We start from the raw sequence: 20,714 nt of genomic DNA on the forward strand, positions 1-20,714 counted from the left end.
GGCAATGGAGCCCTTTTCTTTATTTTTTTGTTTTTTTACATCAAAACAAAAGCCAGTTTGGTCTGATGCTGCCATTTGTCAAGCATCTTTTAGAAAGCCGCCTAGTGCATTAACCAAGTCAGGTTTAAAGTGTTTCCCATGCCCACAGTGACAGACGAGTTACCAGGCATACTTAAGCAGACTGTCAAACTTTTGTTTACTCTTTTTAAACGGAAAGTCAGATCTTTTTTTAAAATAAAAGATGTCTGGTGCGGAACAAGACGCTCACCTGTACACAACAAAGGCAGGTCTTTCCCGGCTGTCCTCACTGGGGGAGGGGACGGACAATCGCTAGACCTTTGTCCTCAGGTCCTGGGCATGGGGGTTAGGGGAGACGCGACTTTCTGGGAGTCGTGTAGGCACCCGCACTCAAAAAACTACATACCGGTTTTGACCTCAATGACTGCCCTGGCTTAACCTTTGGAGAGGCCCTTTAGTTCGGGGAGGGGGCTTGCTGCTCCAAACCGTAGCCACGTCACCCACAAGGACTGGGGAGAAAATGACTGACCGCTCTAGAGTCAGGGACCCCTATCTCTCCCAACTAGACCCGAACGTCCACAGCCCTCTTATCGGGCTCGCCCCGTGGCGGGCAGGGCCGTGGTGCGCAGGGATCGATCGCGGCGGGCGCAGACCTGGTCTCTGCTCGGTGTCCCCGCCGCGCCCGCACCGCCACCGTGAGGCCGAGCCGGGGACGGTGCCCCGTGGCGGCGGCGGCGCCTCCGCGTTCCTCTCCGCACCGCCCCGGCCGCCGCCACGCCGGGCACGGGCGGGGGGATTTTTTTCCCGTTTCCCCCTCTTTCGCGCTCTCGCTCCTGTTCAGCGGGAGAGCCCGCAGAGTCAGGGAGGGAGCGAGGGAAGGGGTGGAGGTGGCGGGGGGAGGCCGGAGGGGCGGATCCTGCCTGGGGGCTGATCCCTCCCTCCCCTCGGCCGGGCTCCGTGGCGGCAGCGGCAGCAGCGGCGGCTCCATTCCCCCTCCTCCCCCGGGAGCGGCGGCGGCAGCCGGGCCGGGGCCCCAGCGCGGGCCGGGAGGGGGCACGGCGGAGGCCACGGAGGCAGGCGCGGGAGAAGACCGCGCTCCGCTTCCTGGGCCGCGCCGACCTGCTCGGCGGCCGGCCCGCCCGCGCCCAGGGGCCCCGAACGGTGGGGCCGGGCAGGCGGCTGAGGTAATGGGGGCGGCAGCGGGGCCGGACAGAGCGGGGGCGGGGGCAGCGGGGCCTACGGGGACCAGGGACTGCACGGGGGGAAACCGGAGAAGCGGGGGGCCTTCCGAGCAGGGCGGGGGCGGTGCGAAAGCTCTCTCCTGGAGCGAGGGCGGCGGCAGGGAAAGAGAAGGCGGGTGAGCGGGGGAGCTGAGAAGCGAGGACCCCCTCCCGCAGCCGCCATCTTGTCTCCCCCCAGCCCTGGATTCCGAGCCGCTAAGCCCCGCCCCCGCCACGCCTTCCAATTGGCCTGGCCAGACGAGAGTCCCGCCCCTTGAGCGGCCCTTGATCCCCTGGGTCCCTCTGACGGGCAGGTGAGGCAGCCAATGGGCTCTCGCCTCTCTGCCCCGCTCATTCGCTGGCGCTCGCTTTCTCTGTCTGAGGGTCGGACTCCACGTCAGGCTGTCTCTGGTGCGCTCGCCCCTCCCCTCTGAGGAGATGTTATTTCCCTCCTTTCTTCTCCGAGGGGTCAAGATTCTTCTGGAAGAGGTGCCCCCTTAAAGGAGCAGGAGCCTTGGCTGGGGTCCTCCTTGTCTCCTGAGTATCTCGTGTGGGGTGCAGGGGATACAGTCTAATTGCAGTAGCTCCTCATTCTTCGGGGACCTGGATGGAGTGGGCGAGCGAGGGATCAGGGGGTGCCGAGAGGAAATCTGAGGGGGGCGGGGGTTGTTGGAGATATTTTGGAGGTGTGTATGTGGGAAAGGCTGTGTAGGTTGCGAAACTCCCGCCAAAAAACTCGTCTAGACTGTAAGCTCCTTGTGGGCGAAACTCTTTTCATTTCCCTCATCAGCAGCACTTCCCCCTCTAGAGTTTCTCCCCGGTGTCTGGAGGCGTGGTTGGGACAAAACACGTCTGTGTAGGAGTCTGTGTAGGAGTCTTGCCTGGTCGAGAGATGCTTGAGCAGCCGAGGAGGTGGCAGGTGGGGAGGGAGAAGATGGAGCGGCTTTCATGAGAGGGGGCGCTGCACCACCTGTCTGCGCTGTTTAGGGTCGGTGTGAGGCAGATGTTCTCACTTCTTGTAGGGCCTTGGTGCCTTTGGAGGGGTGGGTGATGAAGCAGGTCTGTTGGCCCTGTCTGCCCCCAGGGACTTGGCATTTGTAAGGAATCCAGTAGCCAAGGGCCTCTGGAACTCGGACAGAATTACTGCGATGATTTTGTTTCCTTTGGCTCCAAATGGGGTGTGTGCCAGCCCGCCTGGCACTGCTCCTCAGCCAAATTGGTTTTTTGTTTGTTTCAGTCACGCTTTGGGATTGGAAGGCCTTTCAGATAAGGATGTTAATAATACCTTATTAACAAGTAGCACCTAGAGAGCTAGATTGTGTTACCCTCATTTTACTGATGGAGTATGGAGGCATAGAGAGCTTAAGGGACTTTCTCCAGGTCACGGAGGGCCAAGATTAGAACCTAGATTGCCCCAGAGCCTCGTTTTGTACCAGACCATAGCACCTCTGTGGTGTTCTTAATTCCCACTGAGACGAATTGAGCATCGGAAGACCTGTGTTCAAATTGTAGCTTTATCACTAGCTTTAGGTTGAGTGACATCTTTCTGAGCTTCTGTGTAGATGATAATAGCTACACCATCTCCTAAGGTAGTTGTGAGAAATATTAAAAGTAAGAGGGCTTTGTAGTTTGGAAAAAGTGCTTTTATTACCACTGTCTCTACTTTATATAGATGGTAGACCCTGTAACCAAGGCGATGAATTGTTTTTCTCTTTGAAATCTTCTCTCTGTTCGTATCCTTCCAAGTCTGCCCACACCATGGGGCCTTGTATCCCCAAAGGTCTCTCCTGGTGGTGACAGCCTTGGTAACTGCCTACCGCAGCCCCTTATGAGCTTGTCATCCAGAGAATGATGCGGGAAACTAGGACTTTCTCTTGGCTGTACAAGGATAGACTAGATATGAGTGTTCTGGGAGAGACTTTTGAGGTAACAGAATGCATTGAGAGTTTACCTCAGATACTGCCCAGATCATCTTGGCCTTAGGTCGAATGAAGGTCCTAGACAGGCCAGTATAACTTCAGAGATCTCTTGGAGCCACTCTCAGAGCTTCTAGGGTTTGTTTCTGCCTGGAAATGTACTCGTTGGTGTATCCTGGATCAGGGATTCCCAACCCCCAGGCCGCAGACTGTGGCCTGTTAAGAACCAGGCCGTACAGCAAGAGGTGAGTGGCAGGCAAGCGAGCATTACCACCTGAGCTCTGCCTCCTGTCAGATCAGTGGCTGCATTGGATTCTCATAGGAGCGCGAACCCTACTGTGAACTGCGCATGTGAGGGATCTAGGTTGCATGCTCCTTATGAGAATCTGACTAATGCCTGATGATCTGAGGTGGAACAGTGTTCACCACCCACCCTCATCTGTGGAAAAATTGTCTTCCACGAAACCAGTCGCTGGTGCCAAAAAGGCTGAGGACCACTGTCCTGGATGCTGCCTTTTGTAGGGAATACCCTGCATACTGTAGTTTGAAGCCCTTAGACCATGTATCATAGGCATTTCAGATGCCTTCACCCCTTCACCTCTAGGCAGGGTCAAGGAGTAGGGTTTCTGATCGTGGTAAGATGTATTGGGAGAAGACTCTAGTGACTTTTGATCCTCTGATGGGGCCCATTGTTCATGTACAGAGCTTGACAGTGGATGCTGTTCTTGTTTTCTTTTCTAAACCCCTAACTACATGTGTTTTCTGTAGTTAGCTGTCGCACAGCTGTATTTACATCATTAGAACATTAGATCTTTCCCCATGTTACACTGTAATAATCTGTTTACTTTTCTGTCTTTTAAGTTAGACAGGGCTCCTTGAGGGCAGGGATCATGTGTGTTTGATTTCTTCTTTCATTCAACTAATACTTATTGAGTGGTTACTTAGGAGCTAATCACTGCTCCAGGAACTGGGGATATAGCAGTGAACAAGACAAACAAAAATTCTTCCCCTCATGGAGCTTATATTCTAGGGGAAGGAAGGAAACAATAAACATAGTAGTAGGTAAATTATGTAGCATGGTATAAGATGATGAATGTTAAAGGGAAAAATAAAGCAGAATGAAAGGTAGATTGCTGGTGGAGGAAAAGGATTTGCAATTTTAGATAAAGTGGTCAGAGAAGGTCTCACTGAGAAGTGTTCACTTGAAGAAATGAAAGACTCAAAGGAGGTGAAGGAGCAAGCCATGTGGATGCCTGAGGGGCAGGGCAGGTTGTTCAGACAGAGGGAAAAGCCAGTCCTCTTGGTGGATGCTTGATCATATGGTAGGATGAATGGGTGCATAAGGGCATCCAACTCATAGTCTCCTGGCCTTCTCTCCTTAGGCCTGTCCCCTCAGTTCCCAGGTGCCATGAGGAAGCCTCGTCGGAAGTCCCGGCAGAATGCCGAGGGCCGGCGTTCCCCGTCCCCCTACAGTCTCAAGTGTTCACCCACCCGGGAGACCCTTACCTATGCCCAGGCCCAGCGGATTGTTGAGGTAGACATTGATGGACGCCTGCATCGTATCAGCATCTATGACCCACTCAAAATCATCACTGAGGATGAGCTAACTGCCCAGGATATCACCGAATGCAATAGTAACAAGGAAAACAGTGAACAGCCTCAGTTCCCTGGCAAGTCCAAGAAACCCTCATCCAAGGGCAAAAAGAAGGAATCCTGCTCCAAGCATGCATCTGGTACTTCCTTCCACCTCCCACAGCCCAGCTTCCGTATGGTGGACTCAGGCATCCAGCCAGAAGCACCCCCGCTGCCTGCTGCCTACTATCGCTACATTGAGAAGCCACCTGAAGACCTGGATGCAGAGGTAGAGTATGACATGGATGAGGAGGACCTTGCCTGGCTGGACATGGTGAATGAAAAGCGGCGAGTAGATGGGCACAGTTTGGTGTCTGCAGACACCTTTGAGCTGCTGTTAGACCGGCTTGAGAAAGAGTCATACTTGGAGAGTCGCAGCAGTGGGGCCCAACAGTCACTCATCGATGAAGACGCTTTCTGCTGTGTGTGCCTGGATGATGAATGTCACAATAGCAACGTTATTCTCTTCTGTGACATCTGCAACCTGGCAGTACACCAGGAGTGCTATGGCGTCCCCTACATCCCTGAGGGCCAGTGGCTGTGCCGCTGCTGCCTGCAGTCTCCCTCCCGGCCTGTGGATTGCGTCCTTTGCCCCAATAAGGGTGGCGCCTTCAAACAGACCAGTGATGGGCACTGGGCTCATGTGGTGTGTGCCATCTGGATCCCTGAAGTCTGCTTTGCTAACACCGTGTTCTTGGAACCTATTGAGGGCATTGACAATATCCCGCCTGCCCGCTGGAAACTAACCTGCTATATCTGCAAGCAGAAAGGGCTAGGTGCAGCCATCCAGTGCCATAAGGTGAACTGCTACACAGCATTCCACGTGACATGTGCACAGCGGGCTGGGCTCTTCATGAAGATTGAGCCCATGCGCGAAACCAGCCTCAATGGCACCATCTTTACAGTGCGCAAGACTGCCTACTGTGAGGCCCACTCACCACCAGGTGCTGCCACTGCCAGGAGGAAGGGTGACTCCCCTAGAAGCATCAGTGAGACTGGTGATGAGGAAGGGCTGAAGGAGGGTGATGGAGAGGAGGAAGAAGAGGAAGAAGTAGAGGAAGAGGAGCAGGAAGGCCAAGGCGGGGTGAGTGGCCCCCTCAAGGGAGTGCCCAAGAAGAACAAGATGAGTTTGAAGCAGAAGATCAAGAAGGAGCCAGAGGAAGCAGGCCAAGACACACCCTCCACTCTCCCCATGCTCGCTGTCCCACAGATACCCTCTTACAGGTAAGCATGCCCAGAAGGGCTCCTTAGGGACTCATGGTTTCTTTTTGGGTTGGTGTTGGCCCTGTGCCAGGCCTTCGCTAAACACAGTTGGACACTATTCTCCTCCCCAAATTTAAACTTTTCATTTTGACCCCAGGCTCACCTGGCCTGATTTGTGGTTTTGATTGTGCCCTCAGAGTAATGTATTTCCTTTAGTTCAAAGTGAAATAAAACACTTAAGTTACTTAGAAACTCAGGTGATAGGATATCTAAGACAGTATTTTTCAGTAGGGGCACTAAGTGACATTTTGGACAGTATAATTCTTCGTTATTAGAAGTATCTCGTACATTTCTAGATGTTTAGTATCCCTGGTCTTTGTAAATGTCAGTCGCATCCCCTCCCACATTGCCTGGTCTTTGTGACAAACTCAAACACTCCTCATGCATGTTTTCAAAAACCCTTGGGGAGGGTAGAACTAATTACCCAGTGAAGAACCACTGTTTCAGAGGATCGGAATGGCCATCTGCTGTCCAGCAAGTTCTTTCCTGGGTATGAGGGGATGGTGGTGTGGAGAGAACATGCTATTCCTCCTCTTGAAGCTTTAGATTTAGGGATAAGAGGATCATTCAGTCCAGCTGTGTAGCTAAGCTCTGTGGACCACCCCCCATTGAGTCTGTAGAGAGCCCATGGTACCTGTTTTAAAACATCAGAGAGGTATCTGGAGCCACTGGAGGGATGGGAGCTTGGCAGAGAAGCAAGAGATAAGGAAGATTTCCTAGCAGAGGCTCATTTCAGGGGTGGTGTTCATTAAACAGTATGCACTGTTAGAGCAGGAAGGAGTCTTGGAGATTGTTCATCTGATATAGTCCTTGCACCTTCTCCCACACCCCCAGATGAAGAAACTGCGGCCAAGGGAGGTAAAGTTGTTCACTCCTTTATTCATTCAATGATATATTTATTGAGCACTTAATACATGCCATGTCCTGTTCTAAGGGATGGAATCAGGTGGAAAGTGACAGACCCTATACCACAAGAGCTGGGGCTCATGATGCCTCTAGGTTGCATTCCTGTAGTCCGTCTCTCTTGATGAGAAGGGTAGAGAGAAAGGAGTGCTGGGGAAAGAGTTGTGTGAGAGCTATGAATAGGCAACCAGACTTGCCAGGCTGGGAAGAAGACATAAGTGCAAGATCAGAAGGGGGAGGCTCTTATTGCCAGCTATTACCCAAGTTAGAATTTCAGTGACTCTGAATGTGTTTTCTAGTCACAGAGCTGTTCTAGGTTATTCTTTTTCCTGAGGTAAGTGGGTGGATGCTTAGTTCCCATCTGTAGGGTGGTTTTACCCTGAGGCTAGAATCTTTGGTTGACATATATGTTGTTCTAGATGCCTCTTGCTGGGGCCAGCAGAGCTTGCTGGCTAAGAACCAGACAAACCTACATTTGAACCCCATTTCTATCACTTAGTACCTATGTGACCTTTGGCAAGTTGCTTAACTGCTCTAAGCCTTAGTTTATTTGTAAATGAACCCACCACATAGAGTTCTTGTGAGAAATAAATGAGATAATATAAGTAAAGCACTTAGCACAGTGTCTGGCAAATAGTGAGTGCTCAATAAATGGTGGCTACTGCTGCTGCTGCTATTTTATTATTACTATTCTTTTCCCTACCTGCACAAATGCTGTTGGGATCCTCCATGGCCAAGAGGTAGAGGGAGGGTGCTGCCTACATCTGGGCAGGTGTGCTTGGCATGGACATTGGTCGGGATCTGTCCTTTGGGGAAAGGCCTAGTTCTTGATTTTATAAGCTTGGCTTTGGGGCAGGAATGTCTGACTGTGGAGAGGAGCAAGGCCTAGGTGAGCAATGTCCTGCCCAACATGCCCATCCTTCTAAGGTTTCAACTTGTTTAGCTGTGCTTATCTTTGTTTCAATGGAGTGGCATGAAGAGAAAAAGGAGAGGAAACACCACAAGAGCACTGAGGCCTTGCTTACCCTGTGGATAACCAGTCTGGGGATGTACTGTGGTATAGCAGAGAGATCGTGGATTCAAATCCAACCTGGATCCACCATCTTATTTGCTGTATTAGTTGCTTTGACAGTTTATTCAGCTTCTGTTCCTATGCTGCCTTTCCATCTTTTGTAAAATGGGAATAATGATACCCACCTTGCAATATGGATATTAAAGACAGATATTATAGGCTTGCATTAGTTCCTCTCCTACCCCTTTTCCTTCCCCAAGGAGTTACTGGCTTAAACCCTGACCTTAAGACTTTTGAGTAGTTTAGCCAGCTGGGTTTTCACATTTCCCATCCTCTTACATCTTTAGATCCAATTTTTTTTTTATTTGGTTCAAAATTAAACAGCATTTTTAGGCTGTTGAGGTTTATACCATGCAAAACCAGAGGTCAAACAAGTCTAAGGGGTTTCACTGGGCTCAGCCTGGTTGTGGGCTATCCCCTGGTTTGATGGGACTCTCAGCCGCAGAAGGCAGGAAATAGTGGCCACATTAACCATAGCTTACCCAAGTTCCTGTTCCCTTTCACTGCTTTTATAAGAGGAGGGTGGGGGTATTGAGGCATAGGCTTGTTTCTCAGTCCATACCTGGAACAAGGAAGTCCAGGACCATAGGAAACAGGGTTCTGGGAGATGGGTCTTTTGGAGGATTAGGACTGCAAGGCAAGAGGTGGAAAAGCAAATGAAATAACTCATGCTGAATCTGAGCTGCTTAACTTTACTGTCCTTTTCAAGCCTTTCTCTGAGGTGAGGTATTTGGCCATTTTATTCTGTCTTCCTGTATAAGTTCAGAAATGAACCAGGGTCTGGATAGGATGCATAAGCTATAATCTGGGCTGCCCACTGACCTTGTCTTTCACTTCCATGTGCCTCTACTCAAGGTTGAACAAGATCTGTAGTGGTCTCTCCTTTCAGAGGAAAAACCAGTTTATGCAGCGGCTTCACAACTATTGGCTGTTGAAGCGGCAGGCACGGAATGGTGTCCCTCTTATCCGGCGCTTGCACTCCCATCTGCAGTCCCAAAGAAACGCTGAGCAGGTAGGTGCAGTGGTGATTGGAGGCTGGTAGAGGGAGGTGGAGAGTGAAGGAAAAGGAATGATGGTTGGGGTGGGGCTGGCACCCCTTCTTGATCCCTCCATGGAGACTTTGCCTACCTGTCTGGGTAGCCTATCCCAGGAACAACCCCCAGCACTACAGAGATCTTCAAGCAGCTCCTTCTGGATGGATGAGACTTGACTTTGTAGAGAATTCTAGGGGAGAGTGGAGAGCATGCCTAGCTTTCCATATATGTGGGGAAAATCCTCTAGATGTAGCAGAAAGCAAGAAGTACTCTGAATGAGAGCCAGGGTGGCCACATTGTGTTAATTAGGAAAAAGCGCCCTTTCCTCAAGACATTATACTGCCATCTGCCAAAAAATGTTTCATAGTAAATACACAAATTTACGATCTAAGTTTTAGCACACAGCCTGTCCAATTGTGGTGGCTGTTAGCCATTAGCAACTGGAGTTGCTGCATGTTTAATGTTTTCTGCTCCTAATTGCTCTTATTTTAACTCTTTAGTTCTTTCTCCCCCTTTACCTGTTCTATTCTTTCTGCCTTTAAGTGTTCCCACACTGCTGCTCCAGAGATGAAGCAAAGCTTTATGTGAGTCTGGTGCCTTCTGCATTCTGTCTGATCTCACTTTGGCCTTTTGTAACTAAACTCCTGAAGTATAAGCCTATATCTGGCCCCTCTTGAACCTTTTGGTCCACCTGCTCCACTGAAGCCTCCCCTAAAACATCAACTACCTTCTCCCAGGAAGTCTTTCCTTATATTCTCACCTGATTGATCATTGGGCTGCATTTGACACCACAAATGACTTTGTCTAAGAGCTTCTCTGTGATACCACTTCCGGCTGCTTCTACCTCTCTGACTGTATCCTATGCTGATCCTACTTCTTGCTCTTTGATGGTAACATTCCTAGTGGCTCTGCTATCTGCTTGTTTGCTTGGAGAACATGTCCAATCTCATAACTGACAATAACTGTGCAATAGCAGCTCCAGACTTTTTGTCTTGTCCTCATCCCTTTTTTCTGCCATCAGTCCTTCAGGGATATTTCCATGTGGATGTTGTTAATTTGTAACTCAAATATTGGAAATTAATTATCTTTTTTCCTCTCAGTAAACTTATTTCCCCATCATTATGGCTCTCCCCTCCCTCCTGGACTCATATCAAGAGTTCCCCACCTTGGAGTTACTTTTGACTCTTTACTCCCTAAGGGCCATTGTTAATCATCCTTTAAGCTGCTTTGGGGGCTTTATCAACTGGCTTTTTGTCTTCATTCTGCAGCTCTCCTGCTCATCCATGCCCTCTTAATCTCAGCAATAGCCTTCTAGGTGATCTCCAGCCTCTAATTCTTTCTTTGATCTTCAACTGGTAGTTTCTTACTCACATGCTGTTGGGATCCTCCATGGCCAAGAGGTTGTAGAGGGAGGGTGCTGCCTACATCTGGGCAGGTGTGCTTGGCATGGACATTGGTGGGAATCTGTCCTTTGGGGAAAGGCCTAGTTCTTGATTTTATAAGCTTGGCTTTGGGGCAGGAATGTCTGACTGTGGAGAGGAGCAAGGCCTAGGTGAGCAATGTCCTGCTCTTCCATTCTCTTACTTCCTCTTCCAGAATATACTCCTCTTTCTAGGCAGGCGAAGTTAAGGCTCTTTTGCCTTACGTTTGAAGCTTCTTATTAGCTGTATCCTGGATCTTCCTTGGCTTTTGTAGTTCTCCAGCATCTCTGTTCTGGCCAGCTTGTTTTGCTTACTAAGCAAAGAATCACTAATTCTGCCTCTACGTTTCTGCCCCTTTCTTCCCTTTGGTTCCAGAAGAGACCTTCCTTACTACTTTGCCCATCCATGTCTGTCACCTCCCTGTATGTAAAACTCTAGTAAGATTCTTCACCAGGAAGCTTCTCTGATCTAACCTCCACCTACTCAGATCTTCTATTTTGTGTCCTCTTAGCATTTTATTTCCAGTTTATATTATTAGTTTGTATTATCTTTATGCTAATATGCCCTTGTGCTTCAAGCTCTAGGTCTCTTCCCTTCCCCTAACTCCAGCTGTAATCTTTTCTAGGGCAGGAATTGTGATTTGTTTGTTGTTGTTTTACCAGAGTATGTTCAAGCTTATAGTAAGAACCTCACTTTGTTTTCTAGCCAAGTGAAAGCTCTAGGGTGAAATTCTTTTCACCCCTGAGGTCAGTTTTCTTATGAAATTCTTTCTGACCCAGAGGGCCATAGCTGCTCTCTGGTGTACCTGGGGGTAGGGGGAAGCAGTCCCAGATGCTACTCCATCAAAGGTTATTGCTTTATAATGAAGAAACAGTGCTATAATACTGGGGCAGCTCAGGAGGACAGCATGGGGTAGAGAGGGGTGGAAGGGCTCTTGGAACTGTGGATCAAGGAAGGGGACAAGACTTTTACCTGCTGCAGCCCCATGGGGCTTGAACAGGGAGAGGACTTTTGCAAGAAGGAGGTTCCTAGTCCCTCTTCTCTTCCCTCCTATAGCGAGAGGAGGATGAGAAGACGAGTGCAGTGAAGGAAGAGCTGAAGTATTGGCAGAAGCTCCGGCATGACTTGGAGCGGGCGCGGCTGCTGATTGAGCTGATTCGGAAGAGAGAGAAGCTCAAACGAGAGCAGGTAAAGAGGAGCCTGCAGCCCTAGGGCCCTAGTTCAAGGCCACTTTCTCCCACTATTAGTCTAGTATTGGGAAATCTGGGAGTCCCTGCCTTATGCTAGCTTTCTTTCTCCCCTCCCTACCCAGGACTGTAGGCTCCAAGATCTGTCTACTTTGTATTAGATGTGGTGCTACTGATGGTTTCTATAGTTTGGGTTTCAGCTCCTGGTGGCCTCAAGCATAAGCTTAATATCATGTGCCTGGGCCCGTCCCTGTATTTTCTGATTCAGGAAGTCTCTCAGAGGGAGCCTGGCCTTGAGGATTTTGGAAAGCTTCTTAGACCATTCTCATGGGCATCATCAGTTGAAAGCCTCTGGCCTGGGAACTTCTGAGGGTTCCTACGTGACTCTTAAACACTTATGGTCTTGAATCATTTACATTTTCTATTTCTCCTCTGTTCTAGGAGATTTTAAGCCCTTGAGCATAGGAAATGTTGAGGTAGGTAGTGTAGCATAGTGTTTAGGAACATGAGCTATGGCACCAGACTGCCTGGGTTTAAATCCTGCCTCTTGACTACCTGTGTAACATTAACCAAGTTCTTTAATCGCTTAATACATTGGTTTTCTCACCTGGAATATGGGGGTAATTATAGAGCCTACATCATAAGGTTGTTTTGAGAATTAGATGACTTCATCATGTAAAGAGCTTAGAACAGTGCCTGGCACATAGTAACAGCCAGAGAAGTGTCAGCTGCTGTCATTATTATCAATACTCTTTGCTTCTCTGAAGTGTCTATGCACATGGCAGAGAGCAAATACTATTAATTGAGTGGATGAAAAGCCAAAACTGTTCTCTCTGGTCTAGGAATAGCAGCTGTCACTCGCATGCTTCGGAGGCCCAGGTTAAAGATGTTCCTTTCTTGCCGGGCACAGTGGCTCATGCCTGTAATCCCCGCATTTAGGGAAGGAGGATAGGTTGAGTCCAGGAGTTTGAGACGAGCCTGGGCAACAAAGCAAGACCTGTTCTCCACAAAAAGGAAAAAAAAAAAAAAAAGATGTTTCCTTCTCTTTCTCCAAATTCTAATTCAATGTTCAGCCTTAGCACAACCCCTTTTCTAGCAGGACAGTAGCCTGAGTTTCCTCCTCATAGCCTGGGCAGCTCATGCCATATTTACCATGGATGGCCATGGAGGACATCTCAGGACCTTCTTCAAGGGTTCAAAATGTCTGTGCTATCCCAGGCATGATCCCACAGCTAAACTTCTCATCTCATCTCTGGTTCAGAGAAATGAGAGAGAGAAGAAGGCCTGGTCCTGGGGAAGTAGGCAGGCCTGTTTTGATATAGCCAAAAGGTGGAAATTTTCTATAGTCTTAATTTATGGCTTCCCAACTTTTCATATTAGGGCATATGTAGAAAATAGCATTTGTACAGCATACTACTGTAAATATATGAAGCTACTTGCCACTTGCGGGGGCAAGCCTGGAGGCCCTGCTGACCCCATGCTGACCCAGATGCTCCAAGGGCTGATGGAATCAGTATCTCAGCACACTGAATGGGAAATTCTGGTTCAAGCACATTTTACATCATCATTGTGTCCCTTGGACTAAGTCAGACCTGGGTTCAAATCCTATCTCTATTCTTTTCTAGCCAGATGACCTTAGACTAGTAACTCCTTCATCATGCTCTCTCTAAACCTCAGATTCCATATATATTTTTTTAATTTGTATTTTTTTTCATTTAGTCCTTGGTGATCCTTGTTGTGATCCATATTTGTAAAATGGGGATAATAATTTCTGTTTCAGGGTTATTGTGATGATTAATTGAGGTAATACAAGTACAGAGTTAGTGTAGCATAATGGTCAAGAGCACTCACTGTAGAACCACTGTCTGGGACTGAATCCCAACTCCGCTCCTTATTAGCTATGACTTTAGGCCAGTTACTTAGTTTCCTCCTAGTTCCTTAGTTACTTGATTTTCTCTTTGTAAAATACCTCATCTGTTCCTACTTCATATACTCATTTATTTTACATAAAATGCTTAGAACATTACCTGGCATTTAGTAAGGGCTATAGAAGTGTTAATTATTATAATTGTAATGATAATTATTATTGTTACTGTAAATTTTAGTATGATGTTTGGTACATAGGAAACAATCAAAATAGTAGCTGTTGGTGTCATTATTCCTAGGCTAAAAGGTTGGGTGATAGCTGCTCATATACTGGTCAGCTTAATATTCTATGAAAATTTGTTGTACATGATTGGTAAAAGTCAAGCTATCAAGAAAAAGTTTCAGTACATCTTTGCAGGGGATGTTCTGATCTGATCTCACCCCACTTTCCCCACAGGTCAAAGTCCAGCAGGCTGCCATGGAGCTGGAGCTGATGCCATTCAATGTTTTGTTGAGGACAACACTGGACCTGCTGCAGGAGAAGGATCCTGCACACATCTTCGCAGAACCAGTCAACTTGAGTGAGGCAAGTTCCCCCTACTTTCCAAGTAGTAAATTCTTCTTGAACTGGAACAGGGTCTGAGTAGGCTAGGAAGGAGTTGGGCCACAGGGTGTACAAAACCAGGGGTAGGAGGGTGGGTCTGGCAAAGCTAGTAGACTTGCCCTTGATGAGGGGTCAGCAGGCCAGGGTGGGCCAGGACTGTAGGTCTTTGAGTTAGCCTGGCTTGGCCAAATCAGAAATTGAGGAGGCCAAGAGTATTGGTGAAGGGTGTGCCTGTTTGGCTAGTAAATGGTTGTTGTAATTGTACAGGTTTTATATGTTTAGGTTCCAGATTACCTGGAATTCATATCCAAGCCAATGGATTTTTCTACTATGAGGCGGAAGCTGGAGTCCCACCTGTACCGCACCTTGGAGGAGTTTGAGGAGGACTTTAACCTTATAGTTACCAACTGCATGAAGTATAATGCTAAAGACACAATTTTCCACCGAGCAGCTGTCCGCCTGCGGGACCTGGGAGGGGCCATCCTACGGCACGCCCGGCGGCAGGCAGAGAACATCGGCTATGACCCCGAGAGGGGCACTCACCTGCCTGAGTCACCCAAATTGGAAGACTTTTACCGCTTCTCCTGGGAAGACGGTGAGAGGCCTGGATGGGTGGGGAGGAGAGGGGCCAGGAGGAGGCACAGGAACAGAGTCTACAGAGTGAGGGATCAGGGTGGTCCTTGGGGCTATAGGTAGACTCCAGGAGCAAAGCTGAGGGTGAGCACAGACTGAGGTATACCTTTGTGGCTGGAATAGTTCTAAGGGTTAAAGTTTAACTAATGTACTCAGCACTTCTTAAGTGGTAGAAAAGGGGAATCAGGTACTAGTGGTCTGTTTGAAAAGCTTAAAGCCTCATCAGAGGTCTTCCTCTCTTGGATCCCCTCTGTATGGCATTGGAGCATGGGACAGGGAGAGTGCATTGCTGGTGTGTGTCTGGCTCATTCAGAAGATTGCAGGTGGATGACCAGAAAAATGGAATTGCCTCTGCGCCCCACACGCTGCCTGTCCCTGCTCTCTGCTTCTCGATGGCAGCAGCCAGTCACTCAGGCCAGGGTATTGCCGAGCTGCCTCATGCCTGCTCCATGGAGCCCATAATCATGACTGTGAACTGCTTCCTGCAGACGTTTCCCACATTCTGACCTTGCCCCTGTGGCTGCCTTCTGGGCAGTGGTGTTGCAGGGCCAAGGCCCACAGTGACGCTGCTGGAAGCTGCTGGCCCAGGCATTCCAAGAGAGAGTTTTGCATCCGAAGGATTCGGCCCCTTTCTCTTGCCCTGTGCTGGGCAGGTCCTTCAGCCCCTTCTGTCCTCCCTTCTCCCTGGCAGTGGACAACATCCTCATCCCAGAGAACCGGGCCCATTTGTCCCCAGAGGTGCAGCTGAAGGAGCTGCTGGAGAAACTGGACCTGGTGAGCGCCATGCGGTCCAGTGGGGCCCGCACCCGCCGTGTCCGCCTGCTACGCCGGGAGATCAATGCCCTTCGGCAGAAGCTGGCACAGCCACCACCACCACAGCCACCATCACTCAACAAGACAGTATCCAATGGGGAGCTGCCAGCAGGGCCCCAGGGGGATGCAGCTGTGCTGGAGCAGGCCTTGCAGGAGGAGCCAGAAGACGATGGGGACAGAGGTGAGAGATAGTCACAGGCAGGCAGGGGTTGGAGGGTAAAGAGGGAGAAAGGCTAAGCTGAAATATCGTAATGGGGATATTCTTTCTGAGTTTAGATCTGACACTTTTGGGCAAGCAAAAGTGCTTGGAAGGGTCACACTTCCATGTATACGCAGGGATGATGTTCAAAATATTTAACAATCAATAGAGACGAAAATTTATCCATCTCAGTAGATGTTGGCTGTTATACTGGACTGGGCTCCCAAAAGCCCCTGATGTGGATATTTAGTTGCTGGATTGTGGGGAGTTTCAGGTGCTGCAGCCCAGCAGCTGTTTATTAGCCAATTAAGTATGTCAGTATTTTGCACCTGATACAGCCGTATTGTACATACCAGTTAAATATCAGCCTACCTTGTATCATCATGTGGAGAGACTCTTAGAGCAGGTTAGGTTGGGGTGTGAGGGGATAGCAGAGAAGGAAAGACCCTGGGCTTTTGAGCCACCTCATGGTTTTTACCCCATCTAGCTGAATCTACAGGCCCATCTCAAGTAGAGAGGCCAGACTATAAAAGATAGTTGGTTTCCACAGTTTTTCTTAATCTTGAGAAAAGACAAAAAAATAAAAATAAAAAAGAAGAAAAGACAGCCGGGGAAGTGATTCTCAGAAACCCAGGAACCTTATAAGCTAAGCTGCTTCTCATTCTTCTCCTTCATTGGGGATGAAATTGTCTCCCTCATACCTACCTTCAGATCTGAGCCTATAGCTTGGGAGGGCCTGTCACACACACAGTCCAAAAGGCTAGAAGTTACTTCAAATGGATAGGGGCCCAAATTGTAGGTAACAGCCCATTTTATTTTAGGTTGGCAGAGAATGGAGACATGGTTGAGAGATCACATTTGACATCAGAGGGCTTTGTGTCCATTGCGACTCCTCTGGACTCCCCATATGACAGTCAGCATGCCATTTGTATCCCTACTTCTGGGGCTGTGGCAGTACAGCGTTGTGCCCAGTAGGCCAACAGCATCACCTAGAAAATTAAAAAAAAAAAAAAAAAGCGTAACCTCACCTCCCATAGATTCAGTTAGGGATGTCTGGGCTTTGGCTTGGAAGTCTCAACTTTTAAAAGTTTCAAGGTGGTAGGTGAGCAGACATGTTTGGCAACCACTGATTTAACTTACTTGGTCTCTGTTTTTCACATTTTTGAACTTTTTCTGCCTGCTGTACTTGTTCTCACTTGGGTGATGTGAAATAAAATCGATTGACAGATGAGAAAACTCTTGAGTCCAGTGAGAATTGTAGATACCTAATCTGTCAAGCTGAGACTTAACCTATTTATTGATTAAGCATGTGGCTTTCTTGGGTGTAGAGCAATGGTTTGCAATCCTCACTTCATTAGACTCCCCTGGTAAGCTTTAAAAAACAAAATACCATATCTTTACAAATTTGGTTTCAGTTGGTATGGGATGGAGCCTAGGCATTGGAATTTTTAAGGAACTTCCTATGTGATTCTTATGCGTAGCCAGGGTTGAGAACTACTAGTGTAGACAGAACTTACTTCTCCTAGGGATGGGTATAGTGGCTCACCCCTGTAATCCCAGCACTTTGGGAGGCAGAGGCAGGGGGATTGTTTGAGGCCAGGAGTTTGAGACCAGCCTGGGCAACATAGTAAGACCCTGTCTCTACAAAAATTTTTTTAAAAAATTAGCCAAGCGTGGTGGTGTGTGCTTGTAGACCTAGCTACTTTGGAGGCTGAGGCGGGATAATCACTTGAGCCCAGGAGTTTGCGGTTGCAGTGAGCTGTGATCAGACCACTGCACTCCAGCCTGGTCAACAGAGCAAGATCCTGTCTCTGAAAAAAAAAACAAACAAACCTAATCCTCCTTTCTCTTTGCTTCAGATCTAAGACCTTGAATGCATCTCAAGCCTTATAACAGCCCATGCTTTTGGTCCTTGGTTGTCAGTGTCAGTATCTAGCTTGTAGGAGCAGACTCTTTCTAAAATGTTCAAGCAGGTTCTCTTTTTTTCTAATAGATGACTCCAAACTGCCTCCTCCGCCAACCCTGGAGCCCACTGGGCCTGCACCTTCCTTGTCTGAGCAAGAATCCCCCCCGGAGCCCCCTACTCTGAAACCCATCAATGATAGCAAACCTCCAAGCCGGTTCCTAAAGCCCAGAAAGGTGGAAGAAGATGAGCTCTTGGAAAAATCACCACTGCAGCTAGGGAGTGAGCCTTTGCAACGCTTGCTCAGTGACAATGGCATCAACAGACTATCCCTCATGGCCCCTGACACCCCAGCCGGTACCCCACTTAGTGGTGTGGGTCGCCGCACATCAGTCCTCTTCAAGAAGGCCAAGAATGGGGTTAAGCTACAGAGAAGCCCAGACAGGGTCCTGGAGAATGGCGAGGACCATGGTGTGGCAGGCTCTCCTGCCTCTCCAGCCAGCATCGAGGAAGAGCGCCACTCCCGGAAGCGGCCAAGGAGCAGGAGCTGTAGTGAGAGCGAAGGGGAGAGGTCCCCCCAGCAGGAGGAAGAGACAGGTGACCCTGCCTGGGACTTCTCTTGATACTTCGCATCTGCTTTTCTGCTTTGCCTTGCCAACCAGCACCTTCCCCAATTGGCCATCTCTCTAATGGCCCCATTGAACAGCAGTAGTAGCATTGAGGGCACCATAGCTCACAGTTGGGCCTGGCACGTGAGTAGCAGCCAGGGGAAATAGGCTTTGAGCAGGTATTTTCCAGAGAGCCAGATTGTGTCTGGGATTCATTGGCCCTGAGGGTAATGCAATGTTGTATAAAGTAAAATGATTCCTACCTTCATTTCAGTTCATTCATCAAATATTTGTGTTAGGCACTGTTCTAGGCATTGGGGGAAAAAATCAATGAGCAAAACAGACAAAAATCTCCTCTCTTATGGGGGAATATATTAAAAGCAAATGAGTAAACTGTATCTTGTATTAGAAGCTTTGGAGAAAGATCCAGCAGGGAAGGAATGCTAGAGTGGTCTTACAGAGGGTGGCCAGGTTTTCTAAGGAGGTAACGTTTGAGTAAAGATCTGAAGGAGTTGAAGGCATGAGCTATTTGTATGTCTAGGGGAAGAACATTCCAAAAAGACAGACTAGAAAGTACACAGGTCCTGGAGGTGGGAACATGCCTGTACGTCTGAGGAACACTGAGGGAACCAGTTTGGCTGCAGCAGAGGGGTTGGGGTGGGGTGAGGTGGTGATAAGAGGTATGTAATGGAGGTTCCATCACTAAAGAAGAGTTCTTTTTTTTTTTTTTGAGATGAGTCTTGCTCCGTTGCCCAGGCTGGAGTGCAGTGGCATGATCTCAGCTCACTGCAACCTCTGCCTCCTGGGTTCAAGCGATTCTCCTGACTCAGCCTCCCGAGTAGCTGTACTACAGGTGCCCGCCACCACGGCTTGCTAATTTTTGTGTTTTTAGTGGAGATGAGGTTTCACCATGTTGGCCAGGCTGGTCACCTGACCTCAAGTGATTTGCCCTCCTCAGCCTCCCAAAGTGATGGGATTACAGGCATGAGCCACCACGCCTCACCTAAAGTATTCTTAATATACATCCAGCAGGAGCTAGTCATGAGTAGTTGTGGGGAAGTAATAAAATAAGTCAGACTTAATTCCAGCTCTGGAAGGTTCACAGGCCATTGGGCAAATGAGTCTCTCAAAATTTAGAGAAATCACAGTGGTGGACAGTATGTTGTTATTTGTCGGGTGAGAGGTAGCATTGCTAGAGGTGTTCAGGGAATTTGAACTGTAGGAGTTGGGCTGAGCTGTCCCTGTGGGATGAGGCCCTGTGGAAAGGAATGGTTATGAAGGCCTCAGGCCTGGGTGTGTGGGAACAAGGAGGAGGACAGAATCTCTGTGAGGGATAGCTTAGAGAGGGGCTTCCCAGCGCATCAGGAGCCAAGACTGGATGGGTGAGATGGGACTGAATGTGAAGGACTTTGAATGCCATGCAGAGTACTTAGGTCTTGGTGGGTTAGGGAAGACCGACCTTCTTGGCAGGGAGGGCTGCTCTTGGCTTTTGCTCTTTGTGTCCCTCATGTACTTTTATGTGGTGACTTTGGACTGTGTGGCCAGCACTTGCTTTTCTGTCTTCTTGCCTGATATTTTGTTTTCAACAATACCTTCCCATCTCATCTGGCCAAAACTTTTCTGTGTTAGGGGAGTAAGTTGGTATATAGAGGCAAGAGCTTAAGGCCTGGAGTTAGGCATACCTGCACTCAAATCCGCAATTTCTTACTGGCTGTGTAACCACAGGAAAATTAATTAACTTCTCTGAGTCTGTTTCCTTATTCTTAATATGGAGTTTCTGATACCTACCTTGCAGGGTTCTAAGAACTAGAAATACCCTTTATAAAGCACTTGGCATATAGCAGTAGATGGTAGCAGTTACTGTCATCCTCTCAGCTGAATCAGGCTTAGCCATACAGTGCTGAGAACACTGCATTAAAAGAATGAAAGATCCTGCTATTGGGAAGTAGCTCTGTACATGAGGCCTATCCAACCTGAGGGGGCCTGTTGCTTGGAGATACTGCTAGAATCCTGTCTCTCTCTCTCACCATCCCAGTTGCCTGGCACTCAGGAATACTGCTATACAACCTTAGTTGAATCTCACAAAAAGAGGTGTTGATCCTTCGTAAGTGAGGCACCCAAGACACAGATGGCTTCAGTGATTTAAATTGTGGTCATAATGTTAGAGGCAGAGCCAGGTCAGAGGATAGACATTGTGGCTCAGACACCTGCTCTTATAGGAGGGACTTGCCTCACAGTTTTCTAGTTACAGTGTCTGTAATTTACAGCTTTCAAATCAGGTGCCTGGCCCATCTCCGTACACCTCTTGGCTCAGCTGTTAGAATTATAGGACTTTTAGTGTGGCTAGCAATTGGATAAAGGCCAGGCACAGTGACCCATGCCTGTAATCCCAGTACTTTGGGAGGCTGAGGCAGAAGGATTA

General features: G+C 48.6%; 1 protein-coding gene across 6 annotated transcripts in view; it reads left to right on the top strand.

Annotated features, from left to right (window-relative positions):
- The first annotated feature begins 568 nt into the window (after positions 1-568).
- BRPF3 (bromodomain and PHD finger containing 3) overlaps positions 569-20,714 on the top strand; it is a 36,096-nt gene continuing 15,950 nt past the window's right edge. For 3 of the 6 annotated variants that reach the window (XM_030803154.1, XM_030803158.1, XM_030803159.1), the window contains exons 1-8: positions 569-1,202; positions 4,537-6,010; positions 8,880-9,036; positions 11,536-11,667; positions 13,990-14,118; positions 14,419-14,731; positions 15,461-15,763; positions 17,775-18,281. In XM_030803154.1, coding sequence (XP_030659014.1) covers positions 4,563-6,010; positions 8,880-9,036; positions 11,536-11,667; positions 13,990-14,118; positions 14,419-14,731; positions 15,461-15,763; positions 17,775-18,281 — 2,989 coding nt within the window. In that variant the 5' untranslated portion in view covers positions 569-1,202; positions 4,537-4,562. Of the gene's footprint in view, positions 1,203-1,612; positions 1,728-3,383; positions 3,400-4,536; positions 6,011-8,879; positions 9,037-11,535; positions 11,668-13,989; positions 14,119-14,418; positions 14,732-15,460; positions 15,764-17,774; positions 18,282-20,714 lie in introns of those variants that run through there. The other 3 variants (XM_030803156.1, XM_030803155.1, XM_030803157.1) reach the window with 3 other exon arrangements.

This window comes from Nomascus leucogenys, chromosome 22a, assembly GCF_006542625.1.
Source record: "Nomascus leucogenys isolate Asia chromosome 22a, Asia_NLE_v1, whole genome shotgun sequence".
Taxonomy (NCBI): domain Eukaryota; kingdom Metazoa; phylum Chordata; class Mammalia; order Primates; family Hylobatidae; genus Nomascus; species Nomascus leucogenys.